Here is an 18909-nt window from a genome sequence, read left to right as displayed (position 1 = left end):
TAAAAGATCACCTAAAAGGGAGGCATTTATTTGCAGTACATAACTGAATCCTGGTGTTCCTTTTTAAATGGAAATTTTGTCAAGGTGTTTGTTGTAAAAGAGTGACAGATGTTTCATTGGCTCTTTCAATGAAACACACAAACATTCTTAATGCAGAGCAAATATTGCTGCTACATAATTTCTATTTCATATAAATGCTTGTTCAGATAAAAGTGTTTGTAAAAATATGTTCTGTCAATTTTTTTTCTCTAGGATAAAACAGACTACAAGTCCTTATAAACTGAAGTTAGAATACTGAATCTTTTATTCTTCTATGAATACAGATTCAAACATGTGAGAAAATACTGTGCTGTGAAATCAATAAATAACACTATTTTCAAGTATGCTGTACAAATTATTCACACATAACAGACAAATGTAAAACAGATATACAGGACAAGCCTAGAGACTTAACTGCTAAAATCAAGGACTTCGTCAGCTGATAAGAGTCTTAAGGCATTACATGTACTGGGTATCCACACTGTTTAGAAAATTTGCCTTCTAGTTGGTACAGAGTTGTCCAGTTTTGATTCTCAAAAAAAGAAAAGCTTTACTTGAAAGTTGATCCATAGCAAACTAATAACTAAAGTAAGGACATCTTACCAAGAAGACTGACTCTCTTGTATATCTTTCTTACCCAGACTGTTATTAGTTACAATTAACGTCCATTTGCTCCCTCGGATAATATTCGGGATGGCTCGGTGTACTTTGCAGTTAGCAAATAAAAAAGAGCTGGTGCAGGCACCAAGGCCAGCAAAGGCAAGTCCTGGTAAATGTTGCTCAGTTTGGAAATGGAGATAATTCCGTAGGCATGCAGCAGCCAATGGCTAAACAGAACGATAAGCCTTTTCTTCCTGACAAGCAGATCTTTGAAAGTCTTGAAAATAGAAAACAAGATATTTCCATTAGTTTCTATTTTTATAGTAATCTACTTAAAGGTACAACTGGAATGTGAGATTCAGGGATTCTCTAGGAATAACTTTTCCATCCTGATAATAAATTGTCTCAGTAATACTTCCAAAGCAATAACTGATTAGCTTCAGTGATCAATTAGAATCATTAAAGGAGAAAACTCCGCAAAATGTTTTAAACTTTTTATTCATTTAGGAATTTGGATGGAAGATTGTTTCTGTTTGAGTGCATAATCTTCCTCTGCACAACAGACTGAGAGATCACATTCTTGAAAACTGAATAAATTTTAAAGGTTTCTTTAAACTGTTTCCAGATTTTTTCCTAGTCAGTGCTGGCAGGGCAAGGTATCCAGCAGCTTCATGAAAATCCTGACTACTGGAGAGAAAGAGAATTTCTGTTCAATAGCTTCAGCAGATTCAATAATTCATTTTTTCTCAGATAGTGCCTATAGGATACTAAACCAATCATCTCCCAGAACCTTACAGCCTAATGACAGTTAATAATTTTGCTAGTTGCAGTAGTTTACTTACTTCTACTTCAGAAGCTGACAGATAGACAACCAGGGTAACAAGAGATAACACTATGATGATATATGGGAAAGCATAGTCTGGAAGTAAAAAAGGAAGATGTTATACACACTTTTATCATCTTGGTTAAACAGAACAGATAGGTAAGCAATTAGTTTTCAAAATACTATATTCAAGGGGAAATCTTCATTGGATTTAGTGAAACTGCCCCCAGTAAAATATATCAGACATTATATTCCGTTATAGTCCTCACGTGATGCATTGCATTCCTATCCTCTGATTTAAGAATAAAAATTCTAATCTCAGTATTTAAAGACTTTCTCCATGTTTTTAGGATGCAGTGAAGCTCAGAATCTACCTACCAGTAACACATTTACATTCATGTTTACTATACGTTTTATAAGTATCACCTGGTTTACACATAATGGTAAACGTGTAAACATTCCATGATTTGTTTGGTTTTGATTTAATTTGTGGCGGAAACCCAGACCACTGTAGCCTAGTATTCGGGAACTGAAGTCTATTTTGTTTATATCCTGTTTCCCCGAAAATAAGATCTCCCTGGATAATAAGCCCAATCAGGCTTTTGAGCACATGTGCTAAAATAAGCCCCCCCTTGAAAATAAGCCCTCCCTGAAAATATTAAAACGCACCCACAGCCGGTCCCTGCCATTTCCTCTGGTTAGGGTTAGGGAGACAGAGCTGGAAATCAGGTAAGACGGCAAGAAGAGCCCCATCTTGCTCCACACGCCCCAAAATAATAAGACCTTCCCAAAAATAAGGCCAAGCGCTTATTTTGAAGTTAAACATGCTGGGCTTTGTGTTTCGTCCAAGAGGGAATAGAAAACAACTTACAGAGCAAGCCACCTCCAACAGCCTGAAGCACAGTCAGAATTGGGAAAAAGTAAAGAGCTGCGTAAATGCTCTTAAATCTATCTGACTTTCCCAGCCCACAAGCAATTTTCTTTACCAGCAGAGGACGAAGCATCATCATCAACACTAAACAGAATGCGTAGTATATGAATACAATGGTGTAGCTGAAAGAGAAGATTGTCAAAATTAGCACATTGTGACCTCAAATTCCTAGAACTAGCAGTTGGATAATAAAATCACTGACAATTTTGATTCAAATTGTGGAAATAAGACAAACTGCCTATCCTAAAAGCTCACTACCTCTTTCCTTTCAGCAGCTTTCTAGGTCTTTCCTATAGCATTATATCAATATTCTGCTTTCATACTAGAGCCAGGCTTGTGCCTATAGACAGATCAGAGTTCTTGATATGGTTACTTCTTGTCCCCTTGTAATGATATCCCATGGGAAAAGGATATCTATTGTAGTCCAATGAATTTGTTTTTTAATCCTATTCTCATTTTCCCTAACTGCCAAGATCAAACAGATGAGGAATGGCAGCAAATTTGTTAAACAAAAGTACTGCAATAAAGTTACATAGTATATTGCTCATAACTAAAGTTTTTTAAAAAACAAAACAGTCTTAACGTTTGTTCCTCTGGCCATCAACTATTACACTGCAAATCAACTATAGTAGTGACGATAATTAAACTTACAAACCAATGCCGTTTTTATTTATTTATTTATTTTATTGAATTTCTATAACGCCCTACTCCCGAAGGACTCAGGGCGGTGAAGAGCCACAAAATAAAACACATAAATACAAAAATTTAAAATAGAATAAAAACGAATTAAATAATTGGCTGAGACTAATTTAAAATACCCCATAATTTAAAAACAAATTAAAATTTACATTTAAAAAGGGGAGAAGATTTAGGCCAGGCCAGCTTGATGAAATAAAAAAGTCTTAAGTGCATGACGGAAGGTGCGCAGATCCGGGATCCTCCATATCTCCGGGGGGAGGTCGTTCCAGATCGTAGGGGCCTCCACAGAGAAGGCTCTCCCCCTAGGGGCCGCCAATCGACATTGTTTGGCCGACGGCACCCAGAGGAGCCCCTCTCTATGGGAGCGTACTGGCCAGTGGGAGGCTATTGGTGATAGCAGGCGGTCCCGTAGATAACCAGGTCGTAAGCCATGGAGCGCTTTAAAGGTGATAACCAAACCCTTGAAGCGCACTCAGAAGACCACCGAGAGCCAGTGCAGCTCGCGCAGGAGAGGTGTTACATGGGAACTCCATGTCGCTCCCATAACCACCCGCGCGGCCGCACTCTGCGCCATTTGGAGCCTCCGAGTGCAACTCAAGGGGAGCCTCATGTAGAGAGCGTTACAATAGTCCATTTATTTTACTTAGAAATAAACCACATTTAACCTAAAAAATTTTGCGTCTGATACAGACCATTAAAATTGAATTATATGACTTAACAATGAAACTGTCTTGCCTTTTGTTCTAAGTATTAGATCAGTACAGAGTTAGAAGTATATACTCACAGAGGATAGACAGCTTCGTGGGTACAGTGAATGGTGGTAACATAATCAGGACTTGGATTATAAAGCATGGTATACCAGTCAGAAAGCATCATCACTCTGCATGAGTGGAGGTACAGGGAGCCCATGGGGTCACTTACAAGCAGGGTAACAATTGCTGCCACACTACATTCAATTAAAGCAGTGATGTGCTGGAAAAGAGCACTGGAACTGTTGACAAAAGATAAAATAAGTACTGAAAACAAAACAGCTGAGTGCCATAAAACATTAATTCTCTTATCATTCTTAGGGAGGGTTGCAAAACCTTCAAGATGAGATCTTTCTCATAAGTAGCAGGCAGGATCTTAAGAGCTTTTTTCTCCATATGAAGGAGGTGCCTTGGCTTTCCAGATTTATTTGTTTTATTGTAGAGAACTTTGGAGATTGAGTTAACTTTTGACAAATCTCAATATTTTCAAAAATCAAAAATGCCCAGAGTTTGAGAGAAGACTGGTGGCTATATCATTTTTTAAAATAAGTAAATGTGACCTTGCATCATATAAATACATGCGTATAAAAAAAAGGTCACAGCTGTAATTAATAACAGTGGTAAATCACCCATATGACCAAACCTATTTTACAAACTTTTTCTGCAGCAGTTAAGCAAACACTGAGGTCATTAAGCAAACCAATGGTTCCTTATGGGGCCAAGTTTGCTGAAAACTGAAAATAAACCCTTCTTTTCAGCAAAACTATCATAAAACATGATCACGTGACCATGGGGCATTGCAAACGGCTGTAAATGTGGGCTTGTTGCTGAGCACCAACAGGTGGGGGAAGGCAGCCATCAAATCTTCATAACTGAGTCAGGGAGGTCCACTGTAACTTTGAATGGTCACTAAGCGACCAGTTATAAATCTAGTTCATACATTAAAATAATAGTACCAGCAGGTGGCAGCACAAGGGACACCTGGTCTGGGCTTGGAAACTAAACTGAATTAGGCCAGGCTAGAATTTGTATGAGAAATTTATGGAATCTCAGGATAGTAGGCTAGAGTGAAAAGTTGAAAAAAGCCTAGAAAAAACCAATACATATTATTTCTGCACTGTTGCAGAAGTACTTGTGCAAATTACCACTGCACTGTTGCCAAGAAAACGGCAACTATTTTTACAGCAAGAGAGCTGAACTAAAAATGTCTTTATATTTTTATTATAGTATTGAATTGCACAAGGTGGTGGGTTATATTTATTAATTGTTTAATTTATACACCAATCTCACTGTCTAATAGACTCTGAGCAGTTTACATTATAATAAAAGTATAAATATAAAAATGATTAAAATGAACAAGAATTAGAGGCTAAAATCCATGAGGACAAATGGTACAGATTTTTTACATATTCATTGAGAAGTTAGTGTATTTTAAAGTTAAATATTATAAGCTAAAACTTATTTTGTTTTAATACATATTTACCTCTTTTTCCCTGAATACCATTCAATGAAGAACCAATGCAGAATGAGAGGTAGCATTGCCATAAAGCCAAGATAAAGCCAATCATAGCGTTCTGGAGAGCCCGTACATTCACGGCAGATTTTATGGGCATCACTTCTTTGTCCTCTGGGACATACCTGTAAAATTTTATCACAAACTATTTTATATAGCCTTTACTTAATTTATTAAAAATGTTTTATCTAGTTTTCTTATCTGTTTGATTATCTGCATAAAAACAATTCATGCAAACATTCAGCCCAACCTTTTACTTAGTCATGTCCAATAACAACATACCCTTGTTTTAAATATTTAGAAAAATTGCCAAAAGTACAACTTACCCCACAATCGCCATGAATTTCAGTTCCATTTATAATTTCCAGCGTTCTTCCACAATAAAGTCCAAGGCAGTCTGGCTGAATTTCTACAACTTGCACCAAAAAAGAGTGAATAATTCTTTCTATGACACTTTTATGCATAAAATCTCACCTGGTTTTATGCAATTTTCAACATCCCATAATCATTACTTGATAGCTCCATAGAAATTGCACTCTATCAGCCATCATAGTACTGATCATTGCAAGGCTTTCATATACAGTAATGATTTTAGTAAACTAGGGAAAGCATAGGCTATAGGTTAAAATATTTAGTTGGTTGAGACAAAAAACAACAAAGAAGGCAACGTTCCTATTGCCTATCAAATGACATAGCTTCACTGATAGGACCAGGAGTATGCCCATTCTGCTCTATCTGGTGGGATAGGCAGAAACCATCTGAGAAAGACTGTCACATGTAACTTGGCCTCATGAAGGGTGACAATCAGCACCTTGAATTGCAGCCAGAAATCTATTGGGAGCCAGTGCAATGAGATATATGGATTTGAAAATTAATATTTCAAAGACAAGATAGTGAACAACTGCACATTATACATGTAAATGAATGGCAAAAAAACTAGAAACGCAGATGTATTTCTTATCATGGTGAAATTTTATCAAAGATTAAAGAATGAATAGAGAATTTTTAAGACATGCAAATTCTTGCAGAAAAGTACTGGGTAGTATATGAAGTTGTTTAAAGAACAAAAAGGAATGTACGAAGCAATGCTGGGTGTGGTGGAAGCATGGATGGTTTGGGATAGATAGACTTTGAAATAATAGAAAATATATTACTTTTCTTTAATTCCTACTTTAAAACCCTTTTAAAGCTTATTTCTTACCCTTTGTCTAGATTTTGCTTGATGTTGCACAAAGGGAGTGCCATGATGGCATCTATGCATTTTCTTATCTTACTGGCTTGATGTTTACCTTGCCCTTAAGTCACACAATGTCCAGGTGTACACAGCACCCGGTAACAGAATCCCATTCTAATTATGAAGATCAGAAAGAGAAAAAAAATCTACGGATATAATGACAACATTTAAGGAGAGAGAAGGAGCAGTATCAGAAAATTACGCAAAGCACCACTTTCGTTCGGTGGTGAAACAATGATGCTTTTCTGTAAGGCGATCTTCTCCGGGGATATTGGGAGGATTGTCCTCTTTCAACTGAGGACGTGAGTGGCGTTCAAGCCACGCGTATAAACTACACACAAACCCGCTGCTATTGTTCTTAATAAACTAGTCGGCCTGGCCTGTGGGACTACAGGCGACATTAATACTGCCAAAACCATAGCGAGACCGTCAAACTCACCCATCTTGCTGCAGTACGGCCACGACGGAAGTACAACAAAGACTCGGGATTTTGACAGCACTCAAAAATCCAGCCAATCAACTGCCGACTCAGATGCAGCAACCTCTTGCTGATTCGATTATCTGCTTGCCCTTAAGTAGGCGGAGAAGCCAAACCCACAACTGTTATTTGTGTTCCGCCTCCCAGGTCATGTGATGATGCTCACTTCCTGCGTTGGGGGGAATTTAACCCTGTAGGACGGAAATGCCCGAGCCAAGACGCAGAACTCTTTTTGCCCGTAGAGCTAGAAATAATGAAGACGCATTCCCTTAACTATATGAAATAGTTGGAAAATCAACATCAGCCAATTTTCTCTAGTCTAGATCTGTAAAATTTAGTTTCGTAAAGTTAGAATATTTGAAAGTTTTTAAATTAGTCTAGTTTTATCTAGTTTAGTTTAGTCTAGTGTAGTCTAGGTTATCTAGGCTATCTATTTAGTAATGTCTATTTAGTTCAAGTATAATCTATCTAACTAATTTATGTTCTCCAACAATCTATGCCAGCAGCTAGGAATTATGGATGGATATCAGAAAGATGTTGTTTTGTTGCCATATCTTGTCATATCAGTCAGGTCTTGTGTTATAATGTGATTTAATAAAGAACCTTTTTTATTAAACATGCAACAAGAATTAGAAGGATTTTTAAACATAAATGAACATTCTGAAAGTGCACTGCTCTTTTGGGACACTTAGATGCACTGGCTTTTTATGGTTTATGCTCCATGAAAAAAATATTTTTAGGCCAATTATAAATTTTTTAGCATGCAATATGCAAGATGACCTACATTACATGCAGAATGACATAACATGTTTATGATTGCTAAACAGGAACCTAATTCCCCTTATTGGCTTGACACACAATAATGTATAAAACGAAAATACTGGGAACTATCTGAATCAATTTCAACAATATGATATTATCCACAGGATTAAGGAATAAGTCTTTACCCAGCCAAATGAGTGCCCAATGGGAGATGTAGGAAATGAATGCATCACAAATCTCTACAGTTGATAATAGTTCATTAACTTGTTAGATCAACTACAAGATTATAAAAATAAAATACCAACTCCCAACCAGCAGCAATAGCAGAAAGGGTCTGGCTGAGACAGGAACCTTTTGGAGTTTCCTGAGCACTGCAGCAAATAAGAGTTGGGACTGCTGCTAGAATGAAAGAAAATGATAGAGACCATCCATTCTGATGGGTATGGAAAATATATGTCCAAGGTGCATTTGCAATGGGTTGAAGTCCAAAGAGAAGGATGTTATCTGCTCCTGCGCCAGGAAGCAGAGTGACAATTCTGGCAACAGGTCAAGCCGCAACTGTACACCTGCCTTAAAATATGGACTTCTTCCCCATTGTCCTGCTTTGGTGCAATATCCATAAACCTGGGTGATTAAGACCAATGCAATTCTAAAGAAAATGTGAATGTATTTTTAAATTATACAGCTAACATTAGGATATAAAGAACTATGGCCTGACAGAGGCTATAGGGTTGAGCAAAAATTATTATAGTAGTTTTTGGTATTTGGAAAGGGAGATTTATAATCTTGGATCTCTCGTTTTTTGATATGTTGTTTCTAAACCTTAACAACTTTTTAAGATCCGTGGAAATCAACTCTCAGAATTCCCCAACGATACAACTGCGCAGACGAGGCTTTGCCTTTCTTTGAACAGTCGCCTGCCTGAAATAATAATAGTCTCTCCTGCTTGAGTGCAGGGCTGGACTAGAAGACCACCAAGGTCCCACCAAGCTCTATTCTGATTGAAAATTGAAATTCTCATTCCGACGACGGCCGCCCCATTCCTGACGCATTTAGTGGGCGGGCCTGAGGGAGAGGAGCGGCGCTGGTCTGGACCGTTCAGAAAAACCGTTCAAAATGTCCGCGGGCGATCGCGGTGATTGGCTGCCCCCCCGCGCGCCAGGCAGCCCGGCCATCCGTACGGTGGAGATGCACGCGGGAGGGGAGCCGCTCCGGGTGGTGGTGCCGGGCGGGCTGGGACTGCTGGAGCCCGGACCTGAGCTGTCTCTCCTGAGTCGGCGTCGCCGCTTGCTGGACTCCTCGGAGCTGGACGCTGTCAGGCGGCTGTTGATGCACGAACCCCGCGGACACCGCGACATGTACGGCGCCCTGGTGGTGCCCAGCGAGCTGCCCGGAGCCGCCCTCGGAGCCCTTTTCATGCACAACGAAGGCGCGAGCTCCATGTGCGGCCACGCCGTCCTTTGCCTGGGCCGCTTCGCCCTCGACTACGGCCTCTGCCAGCCCCCGCCTTCCCCCGGCGAGACCGCCGTCACCATTCACTGCCCCTGCGGGCCCGTCACGGCTTTTGCGTCCTGGGACGGGCAGCGCAGTGGAAGCCGCGTTCGTTTCCACAGCGTGCCTGCCTTCGCCGCGGCTACCGGTAGGGATACGGCGGCGCTCCTCTGACCCGCTCTTGGACCGTCTCCCCTTAAGGCAGACGTCTTCAAACTTGGCAGCTTTAAGACTTGTGGACTTCAAGTCCCAGAATTCTCCAGCCAGTTTTGCAAAGCTGGCTGGAGAATTCTGGGAATTGAAGTCCACAAGTCTTAAAGCTGCCAAGTTTGAAGACCTGCTTTAAGGCAACTTCCAGAAGTAGATGGACTTCAGCTCCCAGCATTCTTGCCAATAGCCCAGTTGGCTCGGGAATTCTTGGGAGTTGGAATCCACGGGTGTGGAAGATGCCTGAGAATTAGAATAGAATGGAATGGAATGGAATGGAATGGAATGGAATGGAATGGAATGGAATAGAATAGAATAGAATAGAATAGAATAGAATAGAATAGAATAGAATAGAATAGAATAGAATAGAATAGAAGTTTTTATTGGCCAAGTGTGATTGGACACATAAGGAATTTGTCTTGGTGCATATGCTCTCAGTGTACATAAAAGAAAAGATACATTCATCAAGAATCATAAGGTACAACACTTAATGATAGTCATAGGGTACAAATAAGCAATCAAAACAATATCAATATAAATTGTAAGGATACAAGCAACAAAATTACAGTCATAAGTGGAAGGAGATGGGTGGTGGTGGGAACGATGAGAAGATTAATAGTAATGCAGACTTAGTAAATAGTTTGACAGTGTTGAGAGAATTATTTGTTTAGCAGAGTGATGCGTTCAGGAAAAAACTGTTCTTGTGTCTAGTTGTTCTGGTGTGCAGTGCTGTATAGTGTCGTTTTGAGGGTAGGAGTTGAAACAGTTTATGTCCAGGATGTGAGGGGTCTGTAGATATTTTCACAGCCTTCTTTTTGACTCGTGCAGTATACAGGTCCTCAATGGAAGGCAGGTTCTATTCTGTTCTATTCTATGCCTGAGCGATGTTGACTTAACTTTTTAACCCTTAAAGGTCTATGGAGATTCTCATTCATCCAGGCCATGGTTGTCCCAAAGGTGCTTTTTCAAGAGGTAGCTGGACTTTTTGGTTTTTCTTTGAAGACGTTTTGCTTCTCATCCAAGAAGCTTCTTCAGCTCTGAAGCAGATTGTTGAATAAGAAGCGAAACGTTTTCAAAGAAAAATCAGGAAATTTTTACCCTTAATTGACATTTTAAGAATAGAATAGAATAGAATTCTTTATTGGCCAAGTATGATTGGACACACAAGGAATTTGTCTTGGTGCATACGCTCTCGGTGTACATAAAAGAAAAGATACATTCGTCAAGAATCATAAGGTACAACACTTAATGATAGTCATAGGGAAACAGTCAATATAAATCTTAAGGGCGTGATGTATTTAAGATTATATAGTTGCCCGTTTCATGTGATTCTAGGCAGCTCACAAGTTAACAACACCAAGGATACACTTGCAATAGTGGCAAATACCTGTAGCTTGGGTGTGGGATGATACACTTGTATAAATTAAAATATAAAAAGCTAGGAAAGTGTCCACTTATAGTTTATAGGCAATACAATGCAACCATCTTGCAGGATCCCCATGTCCCTGGGACCCCTAGACCTGATGACAGCCATGTCTTCAGGGGCTTCCAAAGATCAACAAGGGTGCGGCCAATGTAACCTTGTGGGGGATACAGTTCCAGAAGACAGGACAACAGAAAAGGCTCTCCTGGATTCTGTTGAATGGAAGATGTGGTCTGCAACATGCCCCTTCTGTCAGATCTGATGGGACAGATAGATGTAACGGGCTTTATAGGCAATAAAAAGCACTTTGCAACCAGAAGCAAATTGGCAACTAATGCAGTTTGCAAAACCGAGGTGTAATGTATACTGGTCGTAGAGTGCACATAATCCTTCATCATCACATTTTGTACAACTGCAGATCTGGGATGCTTTTCAAGGTTAGCTCCATCTAGAATGTGTTAAAATATTTTATCTGGGAAATGACCAGGGTTTGAGTTTTGGTTTGCTATATTGGTCAAGTCAGCAAATAGAAATCTACTGTTTTTCCTTTTTATGAAGAAAGCAGACATTAAATTCAAATGGAAAGAAAGTGGTGTTTAAAATCTGTAGTGTTTAAAATGGCCAGAGAAAGAACTGGATTGTTCCAAACCTTAGTAATCTTTCCCAATTTACTAACTGTATATATTGCCATTACTAGAACTGAACTAATTTATTAAATTCAGTTTCTTGGTTTCTATTCAGTGTTTCGTAAAGTGTTTCTTAAAGTGTGGTCCTAGGTCTCCCAAGATCCTCTCAGGGATCTGTGATTTAAAATTGTTTGCTATCATTTGTTGAAAAATATACAATATCAAACATCTCATCAAATGGTCAAGAGAAATGATAGCATCATATGTGTCAGCTTTAATTTTTTTAAAAGATAAATATCAATAAATGTAACCCATACTAACAAAAGCCTTTTGGGGTCCTCCGTTATTTATAAATGTCCTGAGAGAAAATGGTTTAAGAAGCAGGTATAAATGCCTCTATAAGTTATTCTTATACATAGCTTGTGTTTTCCCCCCCTAAATGATCATAAAAGGTAAATACTGAGAGTAGAGTAAGGCATCTTATTTAAAATGTTGGCATCCTTAATAATATACCAATCCAATCATTATTTGGTCACACATATAAATTTTAACTGATATAAAGTGGTGTAGCTCAATTGGAAAATTGAAAACTTGCTTTCTGACCTGCATGTTTTTTGTGATTGATAATGTAAATCTTCTGTAATTAATCTCTTTTCTGCTATTCCTTAGGCTTTAACTTTGATTCATGGAAGGAATGCTTCTCTGTACTACACTGCTTCTCATGATTACCTTAGTGAGCTTGTACGTTTTGTATTTTTAAATGCATGTAGATCCCTGTATTAATCAAATCACTCATAGTTACTCCCATATATGTTGTGTCATTGTGATTATAGTTATGTCGTTTGATTAGAGTTCCTATAATCACCACAGTAATTTTTATTTACTTTCTGCTCTTGAAGTTCTTCTGAACATGAAATGTCTTTCTTGTACCTCAGTAATAAATTAGAAGTAGTACATAATATCCTGTCACCAATGTAATTTCCTCTATAAATAAGGTTGAATAATGGCACTAATAAGATTGAAACCGGAAAAAGATGACAAAGACACAAGAAAGAAGTACCACTATATTTGGGGAATCTTCAGATATTAGTTGTAAGGATAGATGGGAATCTGGATTACAGATTTTAACATTCCTTTTTTTGGGGGGGGGGCTGCCTTAAGAATAAATTATTGAACAAAATAAATATAAAAATAATAAATACTCATTATATTTATGTAACTTTTATCTCGTCTCTTCCCTTCCCTCCTTTTTTTTACTTGATTATCAGATATAACTATTGATGTTCCTGGCTATGGAAAAGTCGTCCTTGATGTTGGCTATGGGGGTGCTTTCTATGCATTTCTTAGTGCTGAACAATTAGGCCTTGATGTATGTTCCTCAAAAATTAGGGATCTTGTAGATGCAGCATCCACAGTAACAGAAGCTGTAAAGGCTCAGGTACATTTAACATGGCTTTGAATTGTATTCACTAGCTAAATGCATCATTTTGCAGATCAGTGAGTTATTATTTGAAATGAAAGAAAAATGTAATTAACCTTTTCAAAATACTGGCAGCAGATCAGAAATATTTTTCCCCAGAATAATAATAATAATATATCAAATAACCTTGCTTTAGAAACAGATTCCAGTACTTTAGCCATTCTGAATGAATGCAGTGCTGGAAATAGGAATAAGTGTAAATTGAGGAATTAGTTGTTAGATGCCTGTACCATAAGCTTATTTAAAACTACTAACTCTTGGGGAATGTTAGAAGATTGCTATTGGCGCAGCAGCTACAGCTCTTTGAATTTTTTAAACCTATTATCAGTCATCCATGACTAGTGCTTGACTTGATGGCTTTAATTTTTCAGAACTCTTCTTATATAGAGGAATAGATCAAAATTTTAAAGTGCTCCAACAAAAGCTGAACTATGGTATATTCAGTTATAATTCCTCTTCCAATCTTCTGACTAGATGGTTGCTATATTAATCTTCTGATATCTGATTTCTTTTTTTAATATCAATGTAAAACCTGGCTCACAATATTTTCAACTAGTTTTTCCATGTAAGAAATTACAATGAAGTACTCAAATCGCTGCCTGAGTAGGGACATTGATACTATGTACAAGTCTAATGGAGCAGTTAGATCATTTCTCTGGTTTCATTTTAATAAATGTCTCTAAAATATTTTGTTTCTTCTTCTAGTTCAAAGTTCACCATCCTCTTATTGAAGAGATGGCTTTCATTTATGGAACTATACTGACAGATGGAAAAGATGAATTTAGTGATGAACCTACAAGTAATATATGTGTATTTGCAGATGCACAGGTAATAAAGCATGTATGAGGAAAGATCCTGAGCTGTTATCATAAAAAAGTAGCCCTTAGTTCCGTGATTGTGAACCTATGGCACGCATGCCAGAGGTGGCACGTAGTGCCCTCTCTGTGGGCCCACGAGCCGTCACCCCAGTTTAGCTCTGCTGTGCATACGCGTGTCCCTCTCGCGGGCCAGCTGGTCTTTGGTCTCTGCTGCACACGTGCAGGGGCTGCATGTGTGCGGGGAGCTGCAAACACATGCACGGGGTGGGGCATGTGCATGGGGTTGCACATGCATTGCATTTTGGGGGTTCAGGTGTGTGCATGCACGCGCTTTGGGCACTTGGTCCGGAAAAGGTTATCCTTCACTGCCTTAGTTGAATAGCCCTCAATTGAATCTCTGTCCTGGAGTCCTGAAATAGCAGGGAAAAAATATAAGTACCCACCATGACTCTTGCTAGAGATGGAGAATATGTAGAATCTGCAATGTGAAAGGCAGGGGAGCCAGACCTGAATGTCTGCTTTTATACATTAAAAATTCAATACAGTATGTGATTTGATTAATGTTGAATAGCAATGTGGTTGAACCTAATCATAAGAATTTATCTCCCAAGAATTCTATGCCTGAGTTTTCTATTCTGCCAAAAAATAAAACTGGTATTGGCAATGTCTTTAAAGAAGAATGGAAAATTTGGTTTTAATTAGTCAAGTATTTCCAGAGCCTGTTTGATCTAGCGCAGGGGTGAAATGCTACTGGTTTGCTCCGGTTCAAGTGAACCAGTAGTGATAAAAACTACCAGTTCGGGCGAACCGGTTGTAAAAAAATGCATTACAAAGATTAAAAAAAAAGGTTCCGACGATCGCGCAGCACAGCTGATTGTCAATTAGCTTTGCCGCACAATCGTCGGAACCTTGTTTTTACTTTTTGAAAGCATTTTTTTACTACCTGTTCCGGTGAATAGGTAGTAAAAATGTTTTTAAAAAGTAAAAAAACCGGTTCCGACGATCGCACAGCACAGCTGTGATTATTGGAACCTTTTTTTTTTTACTTTTTTAAAGCATTTTTTTACTACCTATTTGCCCAAACCAGTAGTAAAAAAATGCTTTTAAAAAAGTAAAAAAAATTTGGGGGGGCCACGCCCACCCAGTCACATTACCCCCCACCAAGCCATGCTCACAGAACCGGTAGCAACAAAGTTTACATTTCACCACTGGTCTAGTGGTTAAGGCATCAGGCTAGACACCAGAAGACTAAGTGACATTGGGCCAGGTACTCCCTCACCTCAAGGTATTAGGCTAAGACAACAAGTCAGTTGGTCAATGTGGTTTTTTTGTGTGTGTGTGTGCAAACAATGGATCAATATTTGATTGATCTGAAAAAAAAAGAAGACTTGTGGGAAAATCCTGGGAAGAAAAAAAATCTTTTGCAAGAAAATACAATTCCTGAAAATGTACTCAATTTCAGGTTGGTCTTAAAAGAAAGGCCAAGAAAGAGACAGTGCTAATACTGTGCTGGGATTCCCAATCACCTGTAACTGCCACCTGATAAATTCAAAAAGCAGTGGAGGGAATGTAGTGGGGAGATTCAGTGCTAAACAGCAGAATATGGTTGGAAAAAGTTGCAGAAGGGCGGAAGGGACTTGCAATGGTCCCTTGAGACAGAGGTAGGTATATAGCCTGTTTAGCTTATGTGTATAGGCACCCTCTCTTTAGTCTAACAAAGCAGCTGTAGTACCTGTTCCCTACTTCTGGCTGGTTTTCCTGCTCATGTTAAATGAGGCAGAGGCTGGACAGGATTATCTGGATGGCTAAGGGCTTTGAGCATGATAAAACCATATTTTAGGGCGGGGTTGTTGGTGTTCTCTGATCCAGATTTGTTATTGTGCAGACATTTCATTACCCACCTAGATAACAACTTCAGTACTAGAGGGAGTGAGGTTTGCTCTGTTTATTTATAGGAGATTTGCCTGTTACTCTATTCTTGCCCAGTAAGCTTATTCTAGGATGTTTTAGCCCCCAAACATAATTACTCCCAGCATATTTTAATTTGAATGATGAACTCGAAAGGGAAAGTAGACAGTATAGATGTGAATACCTGTAAAGAGGAAAGTGAGTAGGCATAGATACTAATATAATTGTTGATTTGCATAATGGACAAAATGAACAAAAATATAGCAGGTAATATATTTCTAAAATAGGTTGATCGAAGTCCTACAGGATCAGGTGTGACTGCTCGCATTGCCTTACAACACCATAAAGGATTAATTCAGCTGAACCAGATCAGGACCTTCAGAAGCAGTTCAACTAGTTCCTTGTTCACTGGAAAAGCAATAAAGGCAAATACCAAACTTTTGTTTTGGGGGATTGGGGTGGGGTGGGGAGGAGGAGTTTGTATAGATTATTTTTTGGAAAATATGGAATTAGCTGACTGAAAGGGTTGCTTTTCCTTGGGTACCTTTAAAGCGGACTCAAAATCTACCTCAGTTGGATTAAATTGAGTTGATTCTCCTTCAGAGTTGTGGGAGGAGAAAGCCCCTTGCAAAACAAAACTTTGTCTTTCTCTGAAGCCCACATCCTTTCTGGGCAGCCTTTCCTGAAGATGAAGGAAAGCATTCTGAAAAATGTGCCATGGGTTGTAGCAGGAGGAAGAAGTTCTAGTATAATCTAGTATTAAGAGGAACAGTTTTGTAGGAGCAATGCAAGAATCCCAACTTGGATTTTTTCCCACTGCAACCCAATGCAATTTTTAACATTCAGAGAATAGGAAGCAATAGGAAGTGAAGGAAAAAAATATTATGGCATGAGTTTACCTTCTTTCTGGTTGCAAAATATTGGGGATTGTCCAGTGTTGAGAAGATATCTTAAATTATCACTTAATATTTCATTCTGGGTATAAACCGGAAGGTCTCCTCACATATTTGCTATTTGCAAAATCTTATAGACTGAATTACTGAATTAATGAGCAGGCTTATTTTTTTAACCTGAAACATTTGTTTTTCCAATCCAGGAAACAAAATGTGGTGAACACAATGCTGTTATAGTAGAAGTCTCAGGAGAATCTTTTTATACCGGAACATCAACTTTCACTCTTGAAGAAAATGATCCATTGAAATATGGTTTCTTTCTCAAGTAATTGCTTCCTTAATAACTCTGATGAAAAAGATGCATCTTTGTTTAGTTTTGATTATGGTATTGACCTTCATTTTTTATTGATAATTGATATAAATAATGATAAAGGACATAGTGTAGCCAAAGTTAAGCATTTTCACATCTATTATAAAATCTTTGGTTGGCCAATAGGAACATGATGGCAGGGTAGTAAGTCATAAATATTTTTTCTTGGCATCAGAAAAGCCTTGTAGGGGACAAATGCAGTAGGAAATTAGAATACTTTATGATGATTATTAATAAACTTGTGATAACAAAATGCTGTAAGTAACAATTAGCTAGAATTGCATTAGTAGTTAGGTATTTGAAAACAGCTTTCAAAGAAGTTAATCAAAGATTTCAGAGAATAACCTTTTTTTGTTGACAATTGAAATGTGGGAATTTTCTTGCTAGACTTTGTGTATGTGGGGGGAAGGATACCTATTTGAATACAGCATGGATATCAATTCCAAAAGGTTATATTTTTAGAAAAATGAAAGAGTCTTAAAGGCCTTTACTAGGAATATAACTTATTAATTTCACTGATTCAGTGCTGAGTAACTGCAAAATTAAAGTTTGTTGCCCCCATGTTGTTTATGAAACAAGTTTTTTATTCTGATTTTGACCTTTTCTTACATAGTTGTACCACATTCCACATTAAATAGGCAAAATAATCACCTTCTTAAAATTAATTGAGTATACTGTAAAGATTGATGGCCAGCACATGGATTTATTAAATGAAATGCAAATAAAAAGATAGTTTTTGTTACATCTTATGTACATAATGCTGTTAACCCACCCACTTATACCTTAAAAATCTACCAGCTCTTGATAGAGCTCTGCTATGCATTGCAACAAAAGTAGGGAACCTGCCTTATCCCAAATGTGCTGAACATCTATTTCCAACACCTCTCAGTGCTGGCCATCCTGGCTGAGTTGCTGGGAAGCTGTAATTCATCTGGAGAGCCAGAATCTCTCTCCCTAAACCAGAGAGTATCAGATTAGGCAAGGATGGTAGGACCACTCCAATGCTACAATGTAGTGGATGAGGAAACCCAACTAAGAAGAATTTTAGATGTGATTCTGTTTTTTTCCAACGATTTTTTAAAATGGTCACTGAGAAACTTAATGCAGAGACCAGCAGTTTCAGGTCCTGCAAAGTTAAGAAGACTGAAATCCTGTTTTCTCTGCATTTGTTCAGTCACTCCAACAAAAAGCGGGTTGGTATTTCTGTTCCAAAAGATCCTCTTTCATGTTCTGAGAAACTGAACTGAGGTAATGTGGTGGGAATAAGTAATTTTGCCATAGTTTTGTTAGCTGTTGGAGCCAGCAGAGTTGACTGTTTGACTGGTGGATGGTAAAACATTTGAAGGGGCCACTTGCAGCCCTGCCAGGTCGCTCAGACCTCAGGATGAAGTGGGAAAGGTGCAAAGTGGGGGTGCGGGTGGGGGGGGGGGAACTGCGGCGGTGCTTTCTCCCCGGAGCAGCCGTCGGATGGGAATAACATGGTTTCCCCGGGCAACCGTCTGCAGACACGTCAGCGGCCCTGAACCGAAGAGTAGCTAGCAAATTCAGCGCTCCACACGGCTAGTTTCCGTATCGCGGCCGCCGAGTCCGGGCTGGCTGAGCAGCTCGGCAAAGGAACCAGCGAAAGCTAAGCATCCCTAACGCTGCCGCCCGCCGGTTCCATCCTCACCCTCCTTCGCCTCCCCGCAAAAGCAGCCTGCCCGGCAAGAAGCGCGCATCCCCGGCTGAAGGAAAAGCAGGCAGCGATCCAAAGCATCCCCGTATAGTTCCGCTTGCCTTCCAGGTTGCCGCGACACGTGCGCAGGGCCGAAGCGAGGTCCGTGAGGAAGCGGGGCGCTTTTCCCAGCAGCTGCGCCGCCGTTCTC

General features: G+C 39.1%; 3 protein-coding genes across 8 annotated transcripts in view; 2 read left to right on the top strand and 1 right to left on the bottom strand.

Moving 5' to 3' along the window:
• The window catches only part of CCDC175 (coiled-coil domain containing 175), a 52799-nt gene extending 52419 nt beyond the window's left edge, over positions 1-380 (top strand). For all 3 annotated transcript variants that reach the window (XM_034433505.3, XM_034433506.2, XM_087871257.1), the window contains one exon: positions 253-380. The gene's annotated coding sequence lies outside the window, so the exon portion shown is untranslated. The remainder of the gene's footprint in view (positions 1-252) is intronic.
• JKAMP (JNK1/MAPK8 associated membrane protein) lies at positions 282-8669 on the bottom strand. Of its 4 annotated transcripts, none has more exons than XM_034433510.3 (7): positions 7028-8669; positions 5681-5769; positions 5325-5479; positions 3877-4083; positions 2334-2515; positions 1482-1558; positions 282-916 (listed from the first exon to the last, which is right to left on the bottom strand). In XM_034433510.3, the coding sequence occupies exons 1-7, from the start codon at positions 7029-7031 to the stop codon at positions 698-700; spliced, it is 933 nt and encodes a 310-aa protein (XP_034289401.1). In that variant the 5' UTR covers positions 7032-8669; the 3' UTR covers positions 282-697. The 4 variants fall into 4 exon arrangements, with proteins under 4 accessions (XP_034289401.1, XP_060549387.1, XP_034289402.1 ...); XM_060693404.2 differs by having other exon boundaries at positions 5681-5763; XM_034433511.3 differs by having other exon boundaries at positions 6556-7037.
• On the top strand, positions 7966-17772 carry L3HYPDH (trans-L-3-hydroxyproline dehydratase). The gene is made up of 5 exons (XM_034433508.3): positions 7966-9467; positions 12844-13013; positions 13761-13883; positions 16069-16206; positions 16878-17772. The coding sequence occupies exons 1-5, from the start codon at positions 8945-8947 to the stop codon at positions 17001-17003; spliced, it is 1080 nt and encodes a 359-aa protein (XP_034289399.2). The 5' UTR covers positions 7966-8944; the 3' UTR covers positions 17004-17772.
• The last annotated feature ends 1137 nt before the right edge of the window (positions 17773-18909 follow it).

This window comes from Pantherophis guttatus, chromosome 1 (assembly GCF_059756535.1).
Source record: "Pantherophis guttatus breed Tessera chromosome 1, ASM5975653v1, whole genome shotgun sequence".
Taxonomy (NCBI): domain Eukaryota; kingdom Metazoa; phylum Chordata; class Lepidosauria; order Squamata; family Colubridae; genus Pantherophis; species Pantherophis guttatus.
This window is presented reverse-complemented; position numbering and strand designations above follow the sequence as displayed.